The following is a 23,981-nucleotide window of genomic DNA, read 5'->3' on the forward strand; positions in this document are numbered from 1 at the left end:
AAGAAAGCTTCTGCCTCTGACTCAAAACTATATCTAGCCAGTACGCACTGTTAACAAAGACTGGTGTCATAGATTGCGCAGTCGCTAATATACTGTACAATGCCAAGAGAAGCGAGTTACCACTCTCCATATAATTTTTTTACAGCATGCACGGGTTATAGAAGAAGTCGACCAGCAGTTCACGAGGGGCGCTTTGATGGTCCGAAATACCATGAAACAAATATTGTCCCTTTTAAAAAAGGAGATGAGTGTGTATGAGAATATGGTTGGTGTCCTATCCTTCCTGGTTGCTTGAGCGGTTTAGCTTTCGTCACTTGTTGGTTGTTACGGTGTTTCCTGCAGTAATACAAAGGCGGAGGACAAAAAGTTTGCATCTTAGGTATTCATCTAAACAGTTTTCATAAAAAAAAATGTGTTCTAAATAAAATCTAGAAGAACCTGGCTCTATACAATCATAAGACCGTCTTTACACCGAAGTCAATAAAATATTCTCTCCGAACGATTATCAGATTCACAGACATATGCGGAATTAAGAATCGGGACATACTTTCATGCAAGAAACCCTTGCAAATATTGATTAAGGTATCAACCGATTATTGCTAGGCAACTAATAGTTTCAACACATTGTACTATTTCTGAGCTTTTTATCATTTAAATCAAGGTATACGGTTGCCCAATAAAAATCGAATTGAATGGAGCACTCGTTCTTGCATGACGCTAGAACAAATCCATCTTTCTAATGATAGGAATACGCGGAGTATTTTCTATGATGATTTGAATCCTTGACAAGGTGGTATAGGTTCCGTTAATACACTGCCCTCATTGTTCGCTTACCGTCACTGCAGATCACTCCAGCATCGTGTGAGTGGCTACAACTTGTCTCCTCCCAGCAGTAGGAAGGGCAGTCGGTAATTTTCTCTTCGGATCCTTCGCACGCTATGCCGTCCATATGGACGGGTCCGCTACCCTGCCCGAAGTGGGCAGCGGACTTGGCCTCCAGTGCGTCTGAGAAACCGAGCTGTCGGCAGACGATCCCCGCATCGGTCTGGTTCCAATTGGAATCACAGATGGTGCCCCAGCTGCCGCCACGGTATATCTCCACTCGGCCGCTGGTGCGAGATCCGCCGACCAACCGAAGTTCATCTGATCATTTCACAATAAAGACATCATCTCAATTTAGAAAACAAGACGAATTACAGTCTGACGCCTATACACTGCGGAGTGGTGTAATGGAAAAGGGACGGATAGGTAGTCCGCCCTCATGGTCAGTAGACCTCCCAATCCCCTCTTCAGCTGGAAATACAGGGTGATAAAAATATGTCACGCACAGACCAGAATCAAACTACCTGTCTGTCAGTGACAGTGCCCCAAAGAACCCATAGGCCTACTGAGGACATCAAGTGGGTCTATATTAAGGGTTCGTTTCCCGTGCTATTTACGAGTTTTTTCCAGAAAAACAGATTCATTTTCTAAGTTATTGCTTTTTTTTTCTATAGCAATACGAAAGTTATTCACTTTTGAATGAGACATTGAGCGAAAAATCATCCCGTTTAGTTGTTGAATCATTATTACTTCACAGTTACGAATTATTTGCTTCCAGACAATAATTCTATTCTCGCGGGTAGGCTGGTCCCCGCCCCACAATAAGCCTCTGTACTAATGACGTCACACTTTGTTTACATGTCATCCTATGGTGCTTAGTGGACCGTGGGCCCCCACTGGCTCCATAGGAAATTGCACATGTAAACAAAGTGTGCCGTCATTAGTAGCACAGAGGCTTATTAGTATCGATAATGTACGGATCGGGAGCCAGTCTGCTCGCAAAGTGGGTTTGTTTGTGCCCAAATCATTTTTTTCTTCTTCAGAGGGTTGCAGACGTCCAAAATGGACGTAGTTGTAAATTTATAAATAGGAAAAAAATGATATGTTGAAGAGCAAGGGGAACTCAACCTTAAAAGAAATATGGTCCAAATAATCAGTATTGGGAGGCACAAGTAAGGTTTTGAATTCCTATTTTTGAATGCCTATTTTGTGGCTGTAAGAGATAACAAGAATTGTTTCAGATTTTTCATTGATTTCATCAGTATATTTTTCCTATACTCATTAGGGAAGTGCTTTTGTTTGAAAAATGTGTTTCAGGGTTGCGTACCTCCTTATGTGACTTTTATCTTCAGAGAACGCTGAAATATCATAAATACCTGGAGATGATTTGATAACACAAAATTCACTTGTGTAATAAGCTGAGGTACAAGACACAAAGTCGGATGTGAATGACATGTCACGGAAACTAAAGAGGGCGGAGTATTTCTTACCAGGTCTTGGTTTACAAACGACTCCTGCTACAGTTGAGCTGCTGCATTGCTGAGAGCCGGTACAGACAAACGGACAATCAGCCAGCCGTCGTTCAGTTCCAGTACAGGCGACTCGATTCATCACGATCGGCCGGTCACTCTCTCGGCTGGACAACCCCGTTTTAGCCTCCAGAGCCTCGATGAAGCCGAGCTGATGACAAACGGTGGTGGCGTCCTTCATATCCCAACTGCTATCGCAGACTGCACCCCAAGCATCATGGCGGTAGATTTCCACTTGACCGCTCCATTTGTCATCACCGCCCACCAATCGAATCATGCCGCTAGTAACTGTTGAGATCGAGAATTAGTTTCTTTCAGAATTAGTTCTTGAATGACACGTGTGTTCCGATTTGAACAACAATAAAACGTAGGTCTAACTCTCGATAACAATAAGTCTTGCAAGTTTCACACTCTTTCATTAGGCTCACTTCTTGACAGAATGTTTGTGAAAGACAGCCTCTATAATCGTATCTATAATTTGAACACAAAAACGCGCAAAAGATGCTTGTATAAATACATATCATTCGTTTAACTTTTTTTCCCTAACTCGAGGTGCCATTTCATGGCTCAAATCGCCTAACCAGACTTATTCCCCCTTCCAATGATGACTGTTGTCTGACAATCCCTGTTGTGTGACAATGATAATTCCTTCATGTTAACATCCAGGGAACTCAACTCAGATCTCCTACTCAATTTGCAATATGAAGGTCATTATCCAATTTGTGATCCACCCCATCGTTTCATATGATTTGTTCTGGGCATTGTCAGAATGCAACCGAGCTGGACCAACACGTGTCATCAATCAGAAAAGAAACAATAAACACACCCAGCAAGTGATATCAGCCGACAACACCATCATCCCAACTCCCAACCCTCCAACTTCCATAACCTTGATACTGACACAGGTTTTATGAGGGTCAAAGCAACCCATATTGCAAAAACAGCTGTGTTAGATTTAACACCGGTGGTATTATAGGACCACCGGTGTTCAATTTACACCGCACTTGTTGTAGTGTAGACCTAAAAATAAAATTAAAACAGTCAGATACTAGCATGATCATTCGGCCTGCATCGGAATCACTGTTACATCAGTATGAGTTCGACATAATTATAGTTATGACTTGTATTAATACAACTTTCATTACAATATGAAACTCAAGTCCGTGCCCGCATTTGGTTCTTACAGCGTTGGAATAAGCCTAGACCTCTAAACTGATCTAACCATTCATGGTTAGATCATTGTAAATGTTTTATTTTTTGTTGTAACAAAAAAAAACATTTACAACAAAATGACTATAGCTATCATTGCTTTTCTACGGCGACTTAGATTGTTTAGATTGGCACATATTACCTCGACATCCGAGCACTTCGAACCTCAGACGATAATAAGAAGAGCTACTCCATGTGAGTGGAAGTATGCGGAGGAATCTTGCCATCAGTACCACGGGTAACGTCACATTCACATGTTGGCTACTACCATTGCTCCCATTCAACTGGAAAAAAAATAACGACTAAATATCACCACCAACGCAACATCAGGTAGCTCAAATATTCGTTATACGTACGTCGGGCTTCTTTGCTATCTGAAGAGCTGCGCCGATATAAGAAGATGCTAAACATGTTTTTGGCGCTATCCCCTTTTAACATGAAAGTCCAATTACATGCCTGTACACACCTTGGGTGATGTGAATGATGATCTGATTCAGAGTGGCTTGTGACAATTGAAAAATGTCACTTGATATAAGTTTCACTCTAGACATTTTCACTCTAGAAATTATGTTCAAATTTCCATAATTCTTATGTCACTTCCGTTTCCAAGTCTGAGATGTACGGGATGAGAAGAAACCATAATGAACGATGTATTCGCCTTGATACCATTGGCGTCGATCCGGGGGAGGGGGGAGGCGCCAGGGGGGGGGGGGGGGGTGATCCAAATAATGTTTGCGCTGCAGGGGAAGACGGCGATGGCGATGCCCCCCCCCCCATAGTTTATCACAGTGCGTATAGATTTTTACCAGTTACATAATTATATCTTACCAATTTTATTCGGTACGTGTAATAGCGCTAAGATATTGGTCTTCTACACCCATTTAATGTAAATAAAAACACACTAGAATGATATGGTGTAAAACGTGAATACGTGTACCATTATATACATGTTTGAAAAGCTCCCCGTAGAGTCAGGTGGCGTCGACCCCCCCCCCCCCCCGCCCCCCTCGCTTAACGAATGCCAATACTACTTGCCCACTCGATGTTGACAAGACATCACCGCCGGTGCTTGAGTGTAAACGGATATCGCGACCCGAGCTTAAGTCAAAGGAAATGCAGATCAAAGGTTTGTTTAAATTTACAACGACACGTAATTTGACATCAAACCAGTACGAGACCCAATCGTTTCAGGTTTAGCAGAAAAAATAATGTGTTCTTTTTTTAATTGCGAGTTAACGTAATACTTTATAGGCCTATCTCTGCAAATTAATGCAACTAGGGCCGAAACCTTTGCGAAATGACGCACTAGCATACACGCGATAGTTTTGCGAATTGACGCAATATTTTGTAACAGTTAACGAAATAGGCGTGATGGAATAGTTTAGCGAAATTTATTAAAAGCAATAAAACTTTTACAAATTAACGCAATAGCTTTGCGAACTAACTCGATAGTTTTTTTTTGAACGCAAAAGTATTGCGTTAAACGCAAAGCATATAAATACATCAGTTCTTTTGTAAAACTTACTGGTATAATAATATCACAAAAAAAGCAATACTTCACTTATTTAAACCTGGATGGCCTTGTGTTTATTCACTGTCCATATGGAATGTGAAAACTAGAGAATCGATCTTGACGGGATCCTAGGCTCACCTGTACGATCTGTCCTCTGTCTGTTAGTTTCTGCCAATCATTGGACTCGCCCGTATTACTGTAGTTTACAGCAAAGGTTCGGATATGATTCGAACTGACTCCCTGCACGATGACCCCCGTGATGGCCGTGTACTGACCGCGGTCTACCTGGATCCATTGACCCTCGGGTTTTCCATTCGGGCATAGCCACCAACCAGTACCTGTGGGGAATAAAACAAAAGACCATGGCATTCAAAATAATATAGAACCAAATACTACAGGGTTTCCTTAAGAAAAGTACAACCGGTACGGAGTGATTATGACAATAATACAGCAGCGGTTCTACAGGGGCGGGGGAGGGGAGCTAGGGGGTATGGGGTAAGCCCCCATACCCCCTAGACCCCCTACAACAACAACAACAACATTCCATAAAATAAAAAAAATTGACTAGCAAAATGTAAGAATGTGACGTCCATGCGAACGGTCTCCCCCAAAATAAAAAAAGTTAGAAGGGTACATTTGTACACTTTTAGTTAATATAGTGTGCCTGATTGTAGCATTTTATTAGCGCTTCCCATTGAAAATATGGCACGAGCCGCCCCCCCCCCCCCCCCCCACCACCATCTATTGATTTTCGGAGGCCTAAGTGTCCGGTGAAAATAACCGGTCTACATTTCAGCACGCCTCCCTGAAAACAAATTCTGGATCCACTTTGTATAGCCCCGAAAATATTGCAATAATGCTTCTTTTGTATTGGAATTTGCGCCTGTAAATTGGTTTTAATTTGAAGTCATTCCTGTTCTGGAGGACTGAGTAACTCTTTGTTTAACCTGAGGGACCCGGACCCCAGTGTCAGTTGTTAGATGTTAAATGAGGAGAATGAGGTTTTGCCAGAGGCTGCTTGCAAGGCCAACACGATTCTTGAACGCTTCATAATTAGCAACGAGGCAGGATTTTCCATGAATGACGAGGTTAATACCCAGAACGTAAGACAATATTCTCCACAAGCGACGAAATACACAACCGTTTAATTTTGAAAGGAACGACAGTCGCACTAAACTCACTGTTTGTTTCGGAATTTGAGGAAATGTTCTCATGATTGGCCCTTTTATTCATTGAGGAAAACATTTACTTCGATATGATAAATAATCGGGTCGTTCCTGTACTTGCAGCAAATTTTCATCGTCTGATTGGAGGAACTTGTCAATATCTGTGATGGGCACAATCATAAAGCGTTTCCTGTACAGTCTTCGCCAAAATGCGAATGCGAAGCGTAGAAGCAAAGACACGCCAAACTTATTAGGCGCGCAGTGGCACATTTATGCATAGACGGGCCTGGGAATGCATCATCAGGGACGGAGGACTATGTGGAATGAGTTGGTCAATACGAACAGTCAAATTGTTGTGTGAGCATGAACAATGCGGCTGCCAAGAAGACAACCAAGAAGTTGACGACACAAAGTGACATTTTAGTTTATTCTAAATTAAATGTTTGTGAAATCAAGGATTTTGTCATTACTTAACATGTATCAATTCACACTTGAGATCCCACAGAATAAACAAAAATTACTCATCCCGAACAGAAATGACTTGCAACAGGCATGACCTGTGTACTGACGCAACTTCAAATACCAAATTTGTATTATTGTCATTTGAAGGTCGTTTGTAATCACAATTTTCGTAACTGTTTCGTTGTTGCGGAGCCTATAGGATCAGTGACAGGAATTCGCGCTACAGACTTGAGTTAGTGATGTTGATTTTGTTTTAATGACAGTAAACTAGTGACGATTTTTTTTGTGTACTCAGCTAGGGTATAAGAACAATAATGTTACAAAACAAGTTAATGCAATGACAAATAAATCGTAACACGGACAGAGTGATACATAGAATCGGTTTTTATTCGGTCAGGTTAATGGTGAATGCATGGACTATTCTGGGGATATCCTTATCACCCATCCCTGGCCAAAAAAAGTGCGTAATAAATTGCTTGGATTTACATAAGCAATTGAATACAGGATATACGCGGTCTGACTGTAGCATGAGTATTGCTGCTTTCATGTAACGGGAAATTGTCATATACATGCGGGGTGGCGTGCTCGCACAGAATCACCTCCGTGCATTTTTCTCTCAATTTCAAGAACAGTTTCAGATTATTCAAGCTTTCCAGGAGTACAGGGTTCGAGCACTAGGTCAAATAAAAAATTGAAAAAAGTAAGCTGTCTTGCGGAGATTATCCGGAATCCATGGAGTTTTTTTGAGGGGCCGACCTATTTTTATATTTAGAAACTTAGACAAAGCGACATTGATGGGTTAAAGACATGTAGGATCATTTGCATGTATCTCAGAAATAACCAACCGAATGATTATTATTATTTTTTTTTTTGATTAAAGATCGCAGGGTACTAACCACCCCGTGATGTTATTTCGTCTGGCTTGAGGCCATTGCGAAGAAATCAAGAAATGGTGGTGATTTCCAACGATCAGTCAATTGCCTTTTTTTTAAATACAGAGTACCATGGGCGAAATCGTGTTTCGTGGTCACAAGGTAGTGCATGGTTTTTCAATTTTTTGCGAAAAAAATTAGCTGAAGTTTCAACTGGTTAGGTTTAACGTTTAAACATTCATCTTTAAAATTTGAGAGATGTTATTATTGGAAACGAACAATTCATGAACAGCAAATGAGCCTAAAGCCTTGAGAAAGAAAGGGGCTGGTCATATTGACCAAGAATGGAATCCATAATTAAAACAATCAAAATGCATCGTTAACTAGTATGTTTTTTTACAAGTTTCTAGTTGTTTTTAGAGTCGGGCTTATACAATTCCTATGTCTTAACTCACAAAAAAAGGCAAAACGCAAAGTAAGCAACAGTTGCAGAATATTGCAATGAGAGACTGAGTAGCAATCAATGAGACTTACTATTCAGTCGGGCCTTGCTTGGGAGATAAGGCGAGCCGTATGTGCCTGACGCCGTCAGGCTGGAATCAGGGATGGCCCCACTGGCCATCCCCAGTGGAGAACTCGTACACGAAAGACCTGAAATGACACAAAATATATCGGATACGAGGTATCATTTTTCATTCCCATTTTGCCTACTAAATAAATTTGTTTAGGGGACCACAGCATGAATTTTACACTGGAACATATTTTTTCGCAACCTTCCGTTTCTCTACCATAAAAGAAAACCATAAAACATCATTTCTAGTTTAACAGTTTTCCATTAAACATTAAAGTATTTAATGCTTTTCCTGACAACTGATTGCGATGTTGCAAACCGCTTCAGCCTGAGTTTTTGGAATTTCTGTCCAAATTTAGATAGGACCCATCGAATTTGCTCATTGAATGATGAGTGCAGAACGTTTGCTTATTGACTTACTGTTATTTACTGAAACAATCACGAATCGCACCAAAAACCCAAACATTTACTTCTGCAAAAAGTTCAAAATTCTGACCTCTAGTCGTGCTGAAGCAGCTTTATAGGAAATGGACACCATGAATTTTTGCAAAATTCCAGTAGAAAAATAAAAGAAATCATTAAATATCATACTTGATTGTAAGTAAATAATAGGATCATGCAACGAGTGAAAACAGTGCGCCTTGCATGCTATCATTTTTGTGAAAAGAGTCATTATCATCATTTAATCGGAATGGTTAGGACAAAACCATTGCACTTTTACCAGGAACCCATATACTTTGCGTCGAGAAAAATGAAGTTACATTTTCAAGAATATCTACTTTACTTAGTTTTTAATATTGTATCGGTGTTTCTTGAATGTGATAGGGCCTATATTCCCGCTCCATTCCCTTTCTTGTTTTCTATTCGTATCAAATCCAGAGAATTGGGACTGCATAAAGCCACGGTATAGCTTCATATTTGTAGATATGGTTTAAATTACAGGGGTGGGGATAAAATGGGTCATTATATTTTGTTCCTGCTCAGATAATAACTGTTACCGCATGTGTCCCCTCATTAAAAGCAATACAAGGAGTGGACCCCCCCCCCCACCATCGGAACGCCACACAGCAAAAACATAGGGATACAAACAAAATATTAATGTTACAATTAAATATCAGCAGTTTCATGTGCTTACCTGATATGCTTGATCTACTTGCCTGGTCTTGTGACGTCACATCTTGCACTACAGGATGGGCCGAGCATAATTCTAAAATACAAAGTCGAAATTGGGATACTTTAATTTTCATTCTTTTTAACTGGAATAAACATTGACAGACAAATGATAGGCGCAAAATGCGTCTCTTGTTTTCAGGCAACGGTTTGGGCATTCTGACAGCGCCGAATCCAGTAGATTCGTTTATAATGTACGAAAACTATACGGATACAGTAGTAAAAGTGATGAGGCATCAACTGACAAAACTATATTCAATACAAATAAACTATGAAATGAAAACTAACATGACGACAATGTTTTTAAAATGTACCGTCCCAGTTATTTTCAATTTTCAACTCAAAAAATAGATGTATTGTTACGTGTGCACACGTTTTGTGCTGGGATCGTGATGCTTGTAACTGTAAACCGCAGACATAGCCTACACAGTTTCAGCTATGGAAATCAGTTGCCTGCTTACAGGTTTCCATGTGTTGGTTTTTGTTTTGTTTGCAACAGAAAATAATCTGTAAAATTACAGTTGACAACGACAAATTCAATTCAGTTTCACACTTACGTGAGGGCGCAGTGATGGTGATCAGCGTGGCAGCCAACACCAGCAGATTTGATGCAGAGCAAGACATTGTTTAGGAATACGATGAGAGAAAGTAATACAAACGTCTTCAAGAGAGATCAGCTGGAGCCGAGTATGAACCGACGGAGGTTGGTAGATCGGTTTATATATCATGGTGCTGGGCATGATGTGTCGGGGTTAACAGGTGCCATTAGCTGAGCAGATATATAATCCTTCTGGCTTTCATGGAACAAATCCCCCGAGACGTTATCTACGTGGGTCTATTTGTGTTGCTGGGAATCTGTATCGGGGACTTCCGACTTGGGTAAACGAGTGCGTAGCATCTATCGGGGGGGGGGGGGGGGGGTTAAGGGTGGCATTTACATCCCTCTTTCCCAACATTTCTCAACGAGTGCCCTTTTTTAACATTCCGCGTACGTCAAACGATTTCACAATATTAAAATGTACGATCCTGCATTCTAAGGCAGTTCAGTAACTTTAGCATTCCATTCATTATTTTGGAACCCATTTTACTAGTATCAACATTAGTCAGCGGCTAGCGGTTGGGGTGGAGCGGAGGGAGGGGTATTGCAAGCCTCAATCCCCTCTAGATCCGCTACTAGATTACGAATACATATGTTTCATCTATTATCACTCAGTTGCACAATATCGCCATGACAAGTCTGACATATAGAAACCAGACTATGCGTTTTGTTATTATGATAACGGTTTTTCAAAGTTGAACATAGAAACTGACTTGAGCAGGGTTGAACCTGCGACCTTATTTCATTAAAACTGAATAAATATACTACAGAAAAACCTAATAAGGAAAGTTATTAATATGTTATACAACATTATAATTCATTGATGCGCGGTAGAACTGGGCGGGACTAATATGGCAAGGTCAAATTGGTGAACATTGGAAGTCATTTCTTCATTTTCTTGTGACGAACGTGTTCTCAGCACTACATCAAACGTGCAAATTAAGACGAACCAGCAACTGAAAAGTTCAAGGATCTTCATGACGCGCAAAAGTTAAACATTAATTTCCTAGTGACGCATGTTGTTTTGACACTGGCTCACAGTTACCCTTATTTACGACGATCCAGTAACGAACATGCATGTTCAAGACGTTCATCCAAAACAGACTTAACCTCTGACATTGTCTGGGCAAAATATCAAACATCTGGTAGTGACATTGCTGTGTAGAGTACCAATTCACCAAATTGCTCACGTAGGGAGCTAGGGCAAAAACAACAAGTCCCGGGTTCGAACATTCATTTCCTTGTGACGGATATGTTTTGTCACTGGCTTTCTGGTTCATAGTTACCCTCATGTATGACGAGCCTGTAACTAGCATCCATGTTCAAGACGTTCATCCAAAACAGATTTAACCTTCAAATGTTCTGGGCAATATATCAAAAATATCTGGCAGTGACAATGCAGCAACATGTGGTTGCAGAGCAGTAAGTAGGCCCCAGATCAGTTGCCCCCTTTATTCAATTCAATTCAAACACATTTATGTTCGGTTCATGACAGAAATGGAAAATAATATAAGTATTGAACAGGATATAAAGGCGGCTAGAGGTGGCAAAACCTTGAAAGCATAGCTTGTATCAGGCACGCCATTACACATCACGATTTGTTATATACTGCCATGGGGGGGGGGGGAGGGGTCATCAGCAAATCAATGCTAAAATGTAGACAGGTTTTTTTCCTCCGGACACATTATTGGCCTCCGTAAACTTTCAATGGAGGCGCTGTTTAAATCCGATGATACCCCCGTATCCCAGCTGGCTCAGTCCGAATATTGTGCACAAGCGGACATTATAACCGGTTTATAGTCACATAGTAGGGTGGGTGTTACATTATTTATAATGTATTTCTATGCAAAACATAAAATGTGAGTCAGAGCTGGGGGTCCCCGCCCCCCATCGGCATGAAATTGGGTGACTTTTCATGTAACATTTATCAGGAGTCAATGAATATGGTATCAAAAGCAATTATGTGGGTTGGTCATGGTTGGGATGGCAACCGATTCAAAAAAAAATGGTAATCAATTAATGTTGGTCCTTTTTGTAGTCCACGAGGGGCCAACCTACAATCTTCTTTGTGCTTGACTCACTGTCTCTCACTTGTGAAATAGACTTGCATGAGTCTCACCTTGGTCCCAAAAAAAATTACTCTGCTGGTCCCAGAGGGCCTGACTACGGTCTTCTTTGTACCTAACACACTGACTGACCCACTCACTGACCCAAATTGTTCAACTAGTAGTTCATAGAGACCCCAAAGTCAAAATGTGTATGCTGTATTCACGCACGGTTATTGCATTAAAAAGAAAGTAAATAATCAATATTATAAAACAAGACAAGCATTTCAACGTAATGAATCGTAAACAAACCAACAATTATAAGAATCCACCTGGGGGTCTGGCTATGACAAGGCAAGGAGGCCTCTTAAGTGTGTCCAGTTAATTATTTTTTCTTTTTATTTTGGTAATATGATAATCAAGTACTAGGTCTATAACAAGTGCAGTTATAAAGTAATTGAAAATCTAATAAATATTACTCCTAGATAAAAAGGACAGGTTTATTCTAACATAAGATTACGGCAAATATTATACATGGCACAAATAACACAACAATTATTAAGTTTATCAACCATGGTTTTTGACAAAGTTTCTTCACCGTCACGTATGCTACCTCGTACGCAACATCGTAGCTTTTCCTGAAATAACACTTAAAGTTGATCGGTGTATCAGAGTATAAGAGAGTCCACAATTTTCACCCTCACTGCTTATCCACTGTGCTTTAACTTTTCGTTCCCCAATTTCATTTGAACGTATTTTTATCAATGGACTCATTCTACTATGAGTAGCTGACTTTGAAAATGTCCAAAATGGATGCAATATAATTGATTATCGATTCCACTCCTGTTCCGTTTTTGGGGTGGTCTTTTGTGTAGTCTTTTGGTGTTTTCTTATTATCATTTTGTATATATATATATATATTTAAAACAAACAAAGCCAATATATGATTGTTGCATGTTTATTATGCGTATTGTATAAGCTGCACACAAACATACATTGACATCTAGCCAGTATGCACTGTTAACAAAGACTGGTGTCATAGATTGCAAAGTCATTAATATACTGTACAATGCCAAGAGAAGCGAGGTACCACTCTCCATATAATTTTTTGTACAGCATGCACGGGTTATAGGCCGAAGCCAGTCACGTGACTATAGAAGAAGTCGACCAGCTGCAGTTCACGAGGGGCGCTTTGATGGTCCGAAATACCATGAAACAAAATAGTGTCCCTTTGCAAGGACATGAGTGTGTATGATGATGTATTGTGCCCTATCCCTCCTGATTGCTTAGCTTTCGTCACTTGTTGGTATTTCTGCAGTAATACGAAATCGAGAAACAAAAACTTTGCATCTAAGGTTGTGGAAGAATACTGGAAAAAACAAAACAATTTTCAATAAAAAAAACTTGAGTCCTAAACAGAAACCTTGATCTACAATCATGAGGCCGTCTAAGCACAGAAAGTCAATAAAATATTCTCTCTGAACGATTTTACAGATGCGCAGACGTAAATGAAATTAACAATCTGGACTTTTTCAAGAAACCCATGCAAATATTTATTAAGGCATCAACCGATTATTGCTAGGCCACCAATAACTTGAACACACATTTGTACTATTTGAGCTTTTGTTTATTCGAATAAACGCACAATGATAATTTTTACTATCAAAATGGATGGAGTGTTAGTTCTTGCATAATCCATCTTTCTAATAATAGGAATACGCAGAGTATTTTCTATGATGATTTGAATCCTTGACGATGAGGTATAGGATTCGTTACACTGCCCTCATTGTTCGCTTACCATCACTGCAGATCACTCCAGCATCGTGAGAGTGGCTACAACTTGTCTCTTCCCAGCAGTGGGAAGGACAGTCGGTAATTTTCTCTTCGGAGCCTTCGCACGCTAAGCCGTCCATATGGACGGGTCCGCTACCCTGCCCGAAGTGGGCAGCGGACTTGGCCTCCAGTGCGTCTGAGAAACCGAGCTGTCGGCAAACAATCCCCGCATCGGTGACGTTCCAATTGCTATCGCAGATGGTTCCCCAGCTGCCGCCACGGTATATCTCCACTCGGCCGCTGGTGCGAGATCCGCCGACCAACCGAACCACATCTGATCATTTAACAATAAAGACATTGTCTCAATTAAAACAAAATATTCGAATAAACCACAAAGGGAAGCTGACTAGGTTTGCAGAATTGCTAATGTTTCTAGCATCGTGACATTGGACGATGGCTTCTGACTATAGCGCCCCTGAACAAAATAAATGACAAATGGAGAACTGCCAACATAGGGCTGGACGGCTCAGTTGGTAGAGCACCGAAACGGCAACACGGAGGTCGCATGTTCAAACTCTGCTCCAGTCAATTTCATTGTTCAATTAAATAAAAAAATAAAAAAACAAGACGAGTCACAGTCTGCAACCTTCATCGTGGAGTGGCGTAATGAAGAAAGGAAGGATAGGTAACCCACCCTCACAACTCTATTTGTGAAAAGAGTTAATCGTACGCTATACTGAGCAACTCAAGGTGGCCATTTAATCTATGGTCCAAATAATCAGCATTGGGAGGCGATTCCTATGCTTTGTCGGGAAAAGCTATTTTGTGGGGGTGTAAATGATAACAATTCTTTCAGATGTTTTATTGGAGTTCAGAGATTTCTTTGCTCAGTTAATTTCTTCACTTTTTTGGGAAGGGCTTTTGTTTGAAGTATGTATTTCGGGGATGAGTACCGGTATTTAATTGACTTTAATTGTATATCGGCGAACGGCGCCATATCACAAATACGCTGGAGATAGATGATAATGACACGGGAGTTACTTAGTGTGCAATAAGTTGGAGGTGAATGACATGGAAACTAAAGAGGGCGGAGTATTTCTTACCAGATCTTGGTTTACAAACGACTCCTGCTACAGTTGAGCTGCTGCATTGCTGAGAGCCGGTACAGACAAACGGACAGTCAGCCAGCCGTCGTTCAGTTCCAGTACAGGCCACTCGATTCATCACGATCGGCCGGTCACTCTCTCGGCTGGACAACCCCGTTTTAGCCTCCAGAGCCTCGATGAAGCCGAGCTGATGACACACGGTGGTGGCGTCCTTCATATCCCAACTGCTATCGCAGACTGCACCCCAAGCATCATGGCGGTAGATTTCCACTTGGCCGCTCCATTTGTCCTCACCGCCCACCAACCGAATTTTGCCGCCCCAGTCTGACAGTTCAAACAGAAATTGGAAATTATTTTGCAACTGATGCTTGAGGACATTTCTTGGTCAAATATTTCTAGATAAGCCTCTACATTCTGATTTGTAGATAAGCCTCTACAGTCTGAGGGAAGGACCTAGTATATGATTGCAGAAATCTTTCTCCAAACTAATTGTGAAACACAAAAACACGCACAAGATGATTGTGCAAATACCGTCATTCTTTTAACGTCTTACCCTACCGTGACGGTGGTGTTTCATGACTCAAGTCGCCTAACCAGACGTATTCCCCCTTCCAATGATGGTTGTTGTCTGACAATAATGATAATTCCTTTGTCTTTGTCTACATCCAGGCTACTCAACTCAGATTTCCCACTCAATTTGCAATATGAAGGTCATTATTCAATTTGTGATCCAAACCCATCGTTTCCTATGATTTGTACTGGGCATTGTCAGAATGCAACGGAGCTGGACCAACACGTGTCATCAATCAGAAAAGAAACGAATAAACACACCCAGCAAGTGATATCAGCTGACAACACCATCATCCCAACTCCCAACCCTCCAACTTCCATGACCTGGATACTGACACAGGTTTTATGAGGGTCAAAGCAACCCACATTGCAAAAACAGCGGTGTTAGATTTAACACCGGTGGTATCTTTATGGGACCACCGGTGTTCAATTTACACCGCACTTTTTGTAGTGTAGACCTAAAATAAAATTAAAACAGTCCGATACTAGCATGATCATTCGGCCTGCATCGGACTCACTGTTACATCAGTATGAGTTCAACATAATTATATATATGACTTGTATTAATACAACTTCCTCCGGGTTCTAATCATTTTTCATCACAATATGAAACTCAAGTCCGTGCCCGCATTTGGTTCTTACAGCGTTGGAATAAGCCTAGACCTCTAAACTGATCTAACCATAAAGAAAAAACATTTACACCAAAATGACTAGCGGTATCATTGCCTTTCTACGGCGACTTAGATTGTTTAGATGGGCACATTTGTATTACCTCGACATCCGAGCACTTCGAACCTCAGAAAATAAAAACGAGAGCTACTCCATGTGAGTGGAAGTATGCGGAGGAATCTTGCCATCAGTACCACGGGGAACGTCACATTCACAGGTTGTCCACTACCATTGTTCCCATTCAACTGCGAAAAAAATATAACGATTTACAATATCACCACCAACGCAACATCAGGTAGCTTAAATATTCGTTATACGTACGTCGGGCTTCTTTGCTATCTGAAGAGCTGCGCCGAGATAGGAAGATGCTAAACATGTTTTTGGCGCTATCTCCTTTTAACATGAAAGTCCAATTACATGCCTGTAAACACCTTGGGTGATGTGAATGATAATCTGATTCAGAGTTGCTTGTGACAATTAAAAAATGTCACTTGATATAAGTTTCACTCTAGAAATTTTCACTCTAGAAATTATGTTCAAATTTCCATAATTATTATGTCACTTTCGTTTCCAAGTCAGAGATGTACGTCCGCGACGTGAAGAAAACATAATGAACAATGTAGTCGCCTTGATACCATTGGCGTCGATCCGGGGGAGGGGGAGGCGCCGGGGGGGGGGGGGGGTGATCCAAATAATGTTTGCGCTGCAGGGAAAGACGGTGATGGCGATGCCCCCAATAGTTTATCACAATGCATATAGATTTTTACCAGTTACATATTATATCTTACCAATATTTTTCGGTACATGTAATAGCGCTAAGATATTGGTTTTCCACACCCATCTCATGTAAATAAAAACACACTGGAAGGATTTGTGCAAAACGCGAATACGTCTACCATTAAATACATGTTTGAAAAGCTCCCTATAGAGTCAGGTTGCGTCGACCCCCCCCCCCACTCGCTTTACGAATGTCCTCGGCTACTTGCCCCCTCAATGTTGACAGGAAATCACCGCCGGTGCTTGAAGGTAAACGGATATCGCGACCCGAGCTTAAGTCAAAGGAAGTGCAGATCAAAGGTAAACGACACGTAATTTGACATCAAACCAGTACGAGACCTCATCGTTTCAGGTTTAACAGAAAAAATAATTTATTCTTTTTTTAATTGTGAGTTAACGTAAAACTTATAGGCCTACCTTTGCAAATTAACGCAATTAGGGCCTAAACGTTTGCAAAATGACGCACTAGCATAAACGCGATAGTTTTGCGAATTGACACAATATTTTGTAACAGTTAACGAAATCGGCGTGATGGAATAGTTAAGCGAAATTTATTAAAAGCAATTAAACTTTTACAAATTAACGCAATAGTTTTGCGAACTAACTCGATAGTTTTTTTTCAACGCATAGCGTATAAATACATCGAGTTCTTTAGCAAAAAATATGCTATAATAATATTACAATAAAAGCAATACTTCACTTCTTTAAACCTGGAACGATCGAGATTCCGTACGATTAGCCTTGTGTTTATTCACTGTCCATATGGAATGTGAAAACTAGAAAATCGATCTTGACGGGATCCTAGGCTCACCTGTACGGTCTGTTCTCTGTCAGTTAGTTTCTGCCAATCATTGGACTCGCCCGTATTACTGTAGTTTACAGCAAAGGTTCGGATATGCCTTGTACTGTCTCCCTGTACGATGACCCCCGTGATGGCCGTGTACTGACCGAGGTCTACCTGGATCCACTGACCCTCGGGCTTTCTATTCGGGCACATCCACCAACCAGTACCTATGGGGAATAAAACAAAAGACCATGGCATTCAAAATAATATAGAACCAAATACTACAGGGTTTCCTTAAGGAAAGTACAACCGTTACAGAGTGATTATGACAATTATACAGTGGCGGTTCTACGGGGGTCGGGGGGAGGGGCTAGGGGGGTAAGCCCTCCCCCCCCCCCCAAAAAAAGAAAAATCCATTAAAAAAAAGCACTAGCAAAATGTAAGAATGTGACGTACATGCGAACGGTCTCCCCCAAATAAACAGTCGTGAGAAGGGTGCATTTGTACACTTTTTGTTAATATAGTGTGCTTGATTGTAGCATTTTATCAGCGCTTCCCATTGAAAATATGGCACGAGCCACCCCCCCCCCCCCCACACACACACACACACTATTGATTTTCGGAGGCCTAAGTGTCCGAAGAAAATAACCGGTCTACATTTCAGCACGCCTCTCTGAAAAAATTCTGGATCCACTTTGAACCGCGCCTGCAATAATGCATATTTTGTATTGGAATTTGCGCCTGTAAATTGGTTTTAATTTGAAGTCATTCCTGTTCTGGAGGACTGAGTGTAACGTTTGTTTATTCTGAGGGACCCGGACCCCAAGTGTCAGTTGTTAGATGTTAATTGAGGAGAATGAGGTTTTGCCAGAGGCTGCTCGCAAGGCCAACACGATTCTTGAACGCTTCATAATTAGCGATGAGGCAGGATTTTCCATGAATGACGAGGTTAATACATAGAACGTAAGACAATATTCTCCCCAACCGACGAAATACACAACCGTTTAATTTGAAAAGGGACGACAGTCGCACTAAACCTACTGATTGTATAGGAATGTGTGGTAATGGTCTCATGGTTGGCCCCTTTTCTTTGAGGGAAAAATAAAACGCGATATAAAAATGATTAGGTTGTACCTGTCCTTGCAGCATCGTCTGATTGGAGGAACTTCTCAGCATCTGTGATGGGCACAATATGGCGCTCCACCGCATCGGCGCTTAATCACGACATCGAGTGGCCCCCACGCTCCCCTTACCTAACACTTTGTGAATTCTTTTTCTGGGGATACTTAAAGTACCGGGTATTTGAGACCCCTATCTTGTGCAGTCTTCGCCAAAATGCGAATGCGCATCGAAGCAAAAACACGCCAAATCTCACAGCTTGTAATAATGCGCGCAGTGGCACATTATGCCCAAGAATGCATCATCAGGGACGGAGGACAATGTGGAATGAGTTGGTCAATATGAACTGTCAAATTGCTGTGTGAGCATGATCAATGAGGCTGCAAAGAAGACTACCAGGAAGGTGATGACACAATGTGAAACTTAAGTTTATTCTAAATAAAATGTTTGTGAAATCAACATGTATCAATTCACAACTGAGATCCCATAGAATAAACAAAGATTACTCATCCCGAACAGAAATGACTTGCAACACGCATGACCTGTGTACTGACGCAACTTTAAATACCAAATTTGTATTATTTTCATTTGAGTCCTTTGTAATCACAATTTTTCGTAACTTTTTCGTTGTTGCGGAGCTTAAAGGATCAGTGACAGGAATTCGCGCTACGGACTTGAGTTAGTGATGTTGATTTTGTTTTAATGACAGTAAACTAGTGACGATTTTTGTTTTTTTTACCCAGCTGGGGCATGAGAACACTGTTACAGAAAAAGTTAATGCAATGACAATTAAATCGTAACACGGACAGAGTGACACACAGAATCGGTTTGTATTTGGTCAAGTTAAGTTATGTTGAATGCATGGACTATTCTGGGGATAGCCTTATCACCCATCCCTGGCCCAAAAAAGTGTGCAATAAATTGCTGGGATTTACATAACCACTTGAATACAGGATATACGCGGTCTGACTGTAGCATGAGTATTGCATGAATATTGATGAAACAGGAAATTGTCATATACATGCGGCGTGGTGTGCTCACACAGAATCACTTCCATGCGTCTTTCTCTCAAGTTCAAGAACAGTTTCAGATTATTCAAGCTTTCCAGGAGTACAGGGTGCAAGCAATAGTTCAAATAAAATACTGAGAAATGTAAGCTGTCTTGCGGAGATTATCCGGAATCCATGGAGTTTGTTTGGGGGCTGACCTATTTTTATATTTAGAAACTTAGACAAAACGACATTTATGGGTTAAAGACATGTAGGATCATTTGCATGTATCTTAGAAGTAGCCAACCGAATTTTTATTATTTTTTTTTTTTATTAAAGATCGTAGGGTACTAACCACCCCGTGATGTTATTTCGTCTGGCTTGCTGCCATTGCGAAGAAATCAAGAAACGGTGGTGATTTTCAACGATCAGTCAATTGCCTTTTTTTTAAATACAGAGTACCATGGGCGAAATCGTGTTTCGTGACCAAAAGATAGTGCATGGTTTTTCAGTGTTTTCGCGAAAAAAATTAGCTGAAGTTTCAACTGGTTAGGTTTAACGTTTAAACATTCATCTTTAAAATTTTAGAGGTGTTATTATTGGAAATGAACAATGCATGAAAAGCAAATGAGCCTAAAGCCTTGAGAAAGAAAGGGGCTGGTCATATTGACCGAGAATGGAATCATAATTAAAACATTCAAAATGCTCCGTTAATTAGAATGTTTTTTTTACAAGTTTCTAGTTGTTTTTAGAGTCGGGCTTATACAATTCCTATGTCTTAACTCACAAAAAAGGGGAAAAAACACAAAATAAGCAACAGTTGCAGACTATTGCAATGAGAGACTGAGTAGCAATCAATGAGACTTACTATTCAGTCGGGCCTTGCTTGGGAGATAAGATGAGCCCCATGAGCCTGACGCCGTCAGGCTGGAATCAGGGATGGCCCCACTGGCCATCCCTAGAGGAGAACTGGTACACGAAAGACCTGAAATGACACAAAATATATCGGATACAAGTTATTCCCATTTTGCCTGCCAAATAAATTTGTTTAGGGGACCACAGCATTAATTTTACACTGGAACATATTTTTTTCGCAACCTTCCGTTTCTGTCAAATGCAAGAAAACCATAAAACATAATTTTTAGTTGAACAGTTTTTGCATTAAACGTTCAAGTATTCAATGCTTTTCCTGCCAACTGATTGCGATGTTGCAAACCGCTTCAGACCGAGTTTCGGGAATTTCTGTCCAAATTGAGATAGGAACCAACGAATTTGCTCATTAAATGATGAGTGCAGAACGTTTGCTCTTTGACTTACTGTTATTTACTGAAACAATCACGAATCACACCAAAAACCCGGAAATTTACTTCTGCAAAAAGTCCAATATTCTGACATCTTGTCGTGCTGAAGCAGCTTTATAGGGAATGGACACCATTAATTTTTGCAAAATTCCAGAAGAAAAATAAAAGAAATCATTAAATATCATACTTGATTGTAAGTAAATAATAGGATCATGCAATGAGTGAAATCAGTGTGCCTAGCATGCTATCATTTTCGAGAAAAGAGTCATTATCAACACCTGAATAAATCCCCGCCATCTGATTGATGGATCGTTGATCACATGTCATTGAATTATTCGTACCAACGCACGGCGCGCGCGTGGTGCGCAGCACACAGTGCAATGGAAGTACTATTGCACTGTGATTAGAAGTACCATTGCACTGTCACTGCACACGTTGCCGATGGTGGCGCTGTGGTGTTTAAATTGGCAATAAAAGTTCTGAACTTATTGAACTGTTTGAGTTCTAAACTTATGGAAAAGTTTTAAATTGAGAAAAATTGAGTATGATAACACTGAACTCGTCAAACTTGTAAACAATTTTTAACTTGAATAAATTGGCTATTAAAAATCAACCAATCAGATGACGAGTATTTATTCAGGTGTTATATAAAGCAAATAATGAATGTTTCACATTCGTGTAATAGAAAGAATAATTTCATTCGGTGACAGATGAAATGTTCCATTCCACTCGGCTTCGCCTCGTGGAATGGAACATTTCATCTGTCACCTCATGAAATTATTCTTTCCATTGCACTCACAAACATTCATTATTTGTATATTAATCGGAATGGTTACCACAAAACCATTGCACTTTTACCGGGAACCCATGCGTCGAGAAAAATGAAGTTACATTTTCAAGTATATTTACTTTACTTAGTTTTTAATAACCTGCTTCAGATTGATTGTATCGGTATTTCTTAAATGTAATAGGGCCTATATTCCCGCTCAATTCCCTTTCTTGTTTTCTATTCCGATCAAATTCAGAGAATTGGGACTACATAAAGCCACGGTATAACTTCATGTTTGTAGATTTGGTTTAAATTACAGGGGTGGGGATAAAATGGGTCATTATATTTTGTTCTTGCACAGATAATAACTGTTATCGCATGTGTCTCCTCATTCAAAGGAATACAAGGAGTGGACCCCCCCCCCCCCACCATCGGAACGCCACACGGCAAACACATAGGGGTACACAAAAAAATATTAATGTTACAATTAAATATCAGCAGTTTCATGTGCTTACCTGATATGCTTGAGCTGCTTGCCTGGTCTTGTGACGTCACATCTTGCACTACAGGATGGGCCGAGCATAATTCTAAAATACAAAGTCGAAATTGGGATACTTTAATTTTCATTCTTTTTAACTGGAATAAACATTGACAGACAAATGATAGGCGCAAAATGCGTCTCTTGTTTTCAGGCAACGGTTTGGGCATTCTGACAGCGCCGAATCCAGTGGATTCGTTTATATTGTACGAAAACTATACGGATACAGTAGTAAAAGTGATGAGGCATCAACTGACAAAACTATATTCAATACAAATAAACTATGAAATGAAAACTAACATGACGACAATGTTTTTAAAATGTACCGTCCCAGTTATTTTCGATTTTCAACCGCAAAAACTAGATTTATTGTTACGTGTGCACACGTTTTGTGCTGGGATCGTGATGCTTGTAACTGTAAACCACAGACATACGAAGTTTCAGCTATGGAAATCAGTTGCCTGCTTACAGGTTCCATGTGTTGTTTTTGTTTACAATAGACAATAATCTGTAAAATTACAGTTGACAACGAAAAGTTCAATTCAGTTTCACACTTACGTGAGGGCGCAGTGATGGCAATCAGCGTGACCGCCAACACCAGCAGATTTGATGCAGAGTAAGACATTGTTTAGGAATACGATGAGAGAAAGTAAAACAAACGTCTTCAGGAGCGATCAGCTGGAGTCGAGTATGAACCGACGGAGGTTGGTAGATCGCTTTATATATCAATGTGCTGGGCATGATGTGTCGGGGTTAAAAGGTGCTGTTAGCTGAGCAGATATATAATCCGTCTGGCTTTCATGGAACAAATCCCCCGAGACGTTGTCTACGTGGGTCTATTTGTGTTGCTGAGAAGCTATATCAGGTACTTCCGACTTGGGTTAAACGAGGGCGTAGAGTCCGGGGGGGGGGGGGGGTTACGGTGGCATTTACCATCCCCTTCCCCGACATTTCGCAACGAGTGCCCTTTTTTAACATTCTGCGAACGTCGAACGATTTCTCAATATTAAAATCTACGATCCTGCATTCTGAGGCAGTTCAGTAACTTTAGCATTCCTTTCATTATTTTGGACCCCATTTTACTAGTATCAACATTAGTCAGCGGCTAGCGGTTGGGGTGGGGTGGAGGGAGGAGTATTGCAAGCCCCAACCCCCTCTAGATACGCTACTGGATTACGAATACATATGTTTCATCTATTATCACTCAGTTGCACAAAATTGTCATGACAAGACAGTCATATAGAAACCTGACTATAGGGACGATTTAACTTTTAAAAAAAATCTGGTCACACAGTGAAATTTCACGTGAAAAGTATGTCTACTCTAGATCTATGCGTTTTATTATAATCATAATGGTTTTTCAAAGTTGAACATAGAAACTGACTTGAGCAGGGTTGCACCTGCGACCTAATTTCATTAAAACTGAATAAATATACTAAAGAAAAACTTAATAAGGAAAGTTATTAATGTGTAATACAACATTATAATCCATCGATGCGCGGCAGAACTGGGCGGGACCAATATGGCAAGGTCAAATGGGTGAACATTGGAAGTCATTTCTTCATTTTCTTGCGACGCACGTTTTCTGGCACTAGATGAAACGCGCACATTAAGACGAGCCAGCAACTA

General features: G+C 40.6%; 1 protein-coding gene across 1 annotated transcript; it reads right to left on the minus strand.

Annotated features, from left to right (window-relative positions):
• Positions 1 to 162: 162 nt before the first annotated feature.
• Positions 163 to 22,977, minus strand: LOC119738144 (deleted in malignant brain tumors 1 protein-like). Its single transcript, XM_038212889.1, has 8 exons — positions 22,911 to 22,977; positions 22,330 to 22,401; positions 20,613 to 20,729; positions 17,664 to 17,863; positions 16,202 to 16,320; positions 14,834 to 15,216; positions 13,756 to 14,064; positions 163 to 336 (listed from the first exon to the last, which is right to left on the minus strand). The coding sequence occupies exons 1-8, from the start codon at positions 22,975 to 22,977 to the stop codon at positions 311 to 313; spliced, it is 1,293 nt and encodes a 430-aa protein (XP_038068817.1). The 3' UTR covers positions 163 to 310.
• Between the last annotated feature and the right edge of the window lie 1,004 nt (positions 22,978 to 23,981).

This window comes from Patiria miniata, unplaced genomic scaffold (assembly GCF_015706575.1).
Source record: "Patiria miniata isolate m_02_andy unplaced genomic scaffold, ASM1570657v1 HiC_scaffold_3, whole genome shotgun sequence".
NCBI classification, from domain to species: Eukaryota; Metazoa; Echinodermata; class Asteroidea; order Valvatida; family Asterinidae; genus Patiria; species Patiria miniata.

Excerpts from the sequence above, each read along its gene's own strand:
- LOC119738144 (XM_038212889.1), bottom strand. The coding sequence starts at position 22,977 with ATGTCTTACTCTGCATCAAATCTGCTGGTGTTGGCGGTCACGCTGATT. Across the intron at positions 22,402-22,910 it reads TGCCATCACTGCGCCCTCAC|AATTATGCTCGGCCCATCCT; the intron begins GTAAGTGTGAAA and ends TTTGTATTTTAG. Across the intron at positions 14,065-14,833 it reads CGTTTGTAAACCAAGATCTG|ATGTGGTTCGGTTGGTCGGC; the intron begins GTAAGAAATACT and ends TTAAATGATCAG.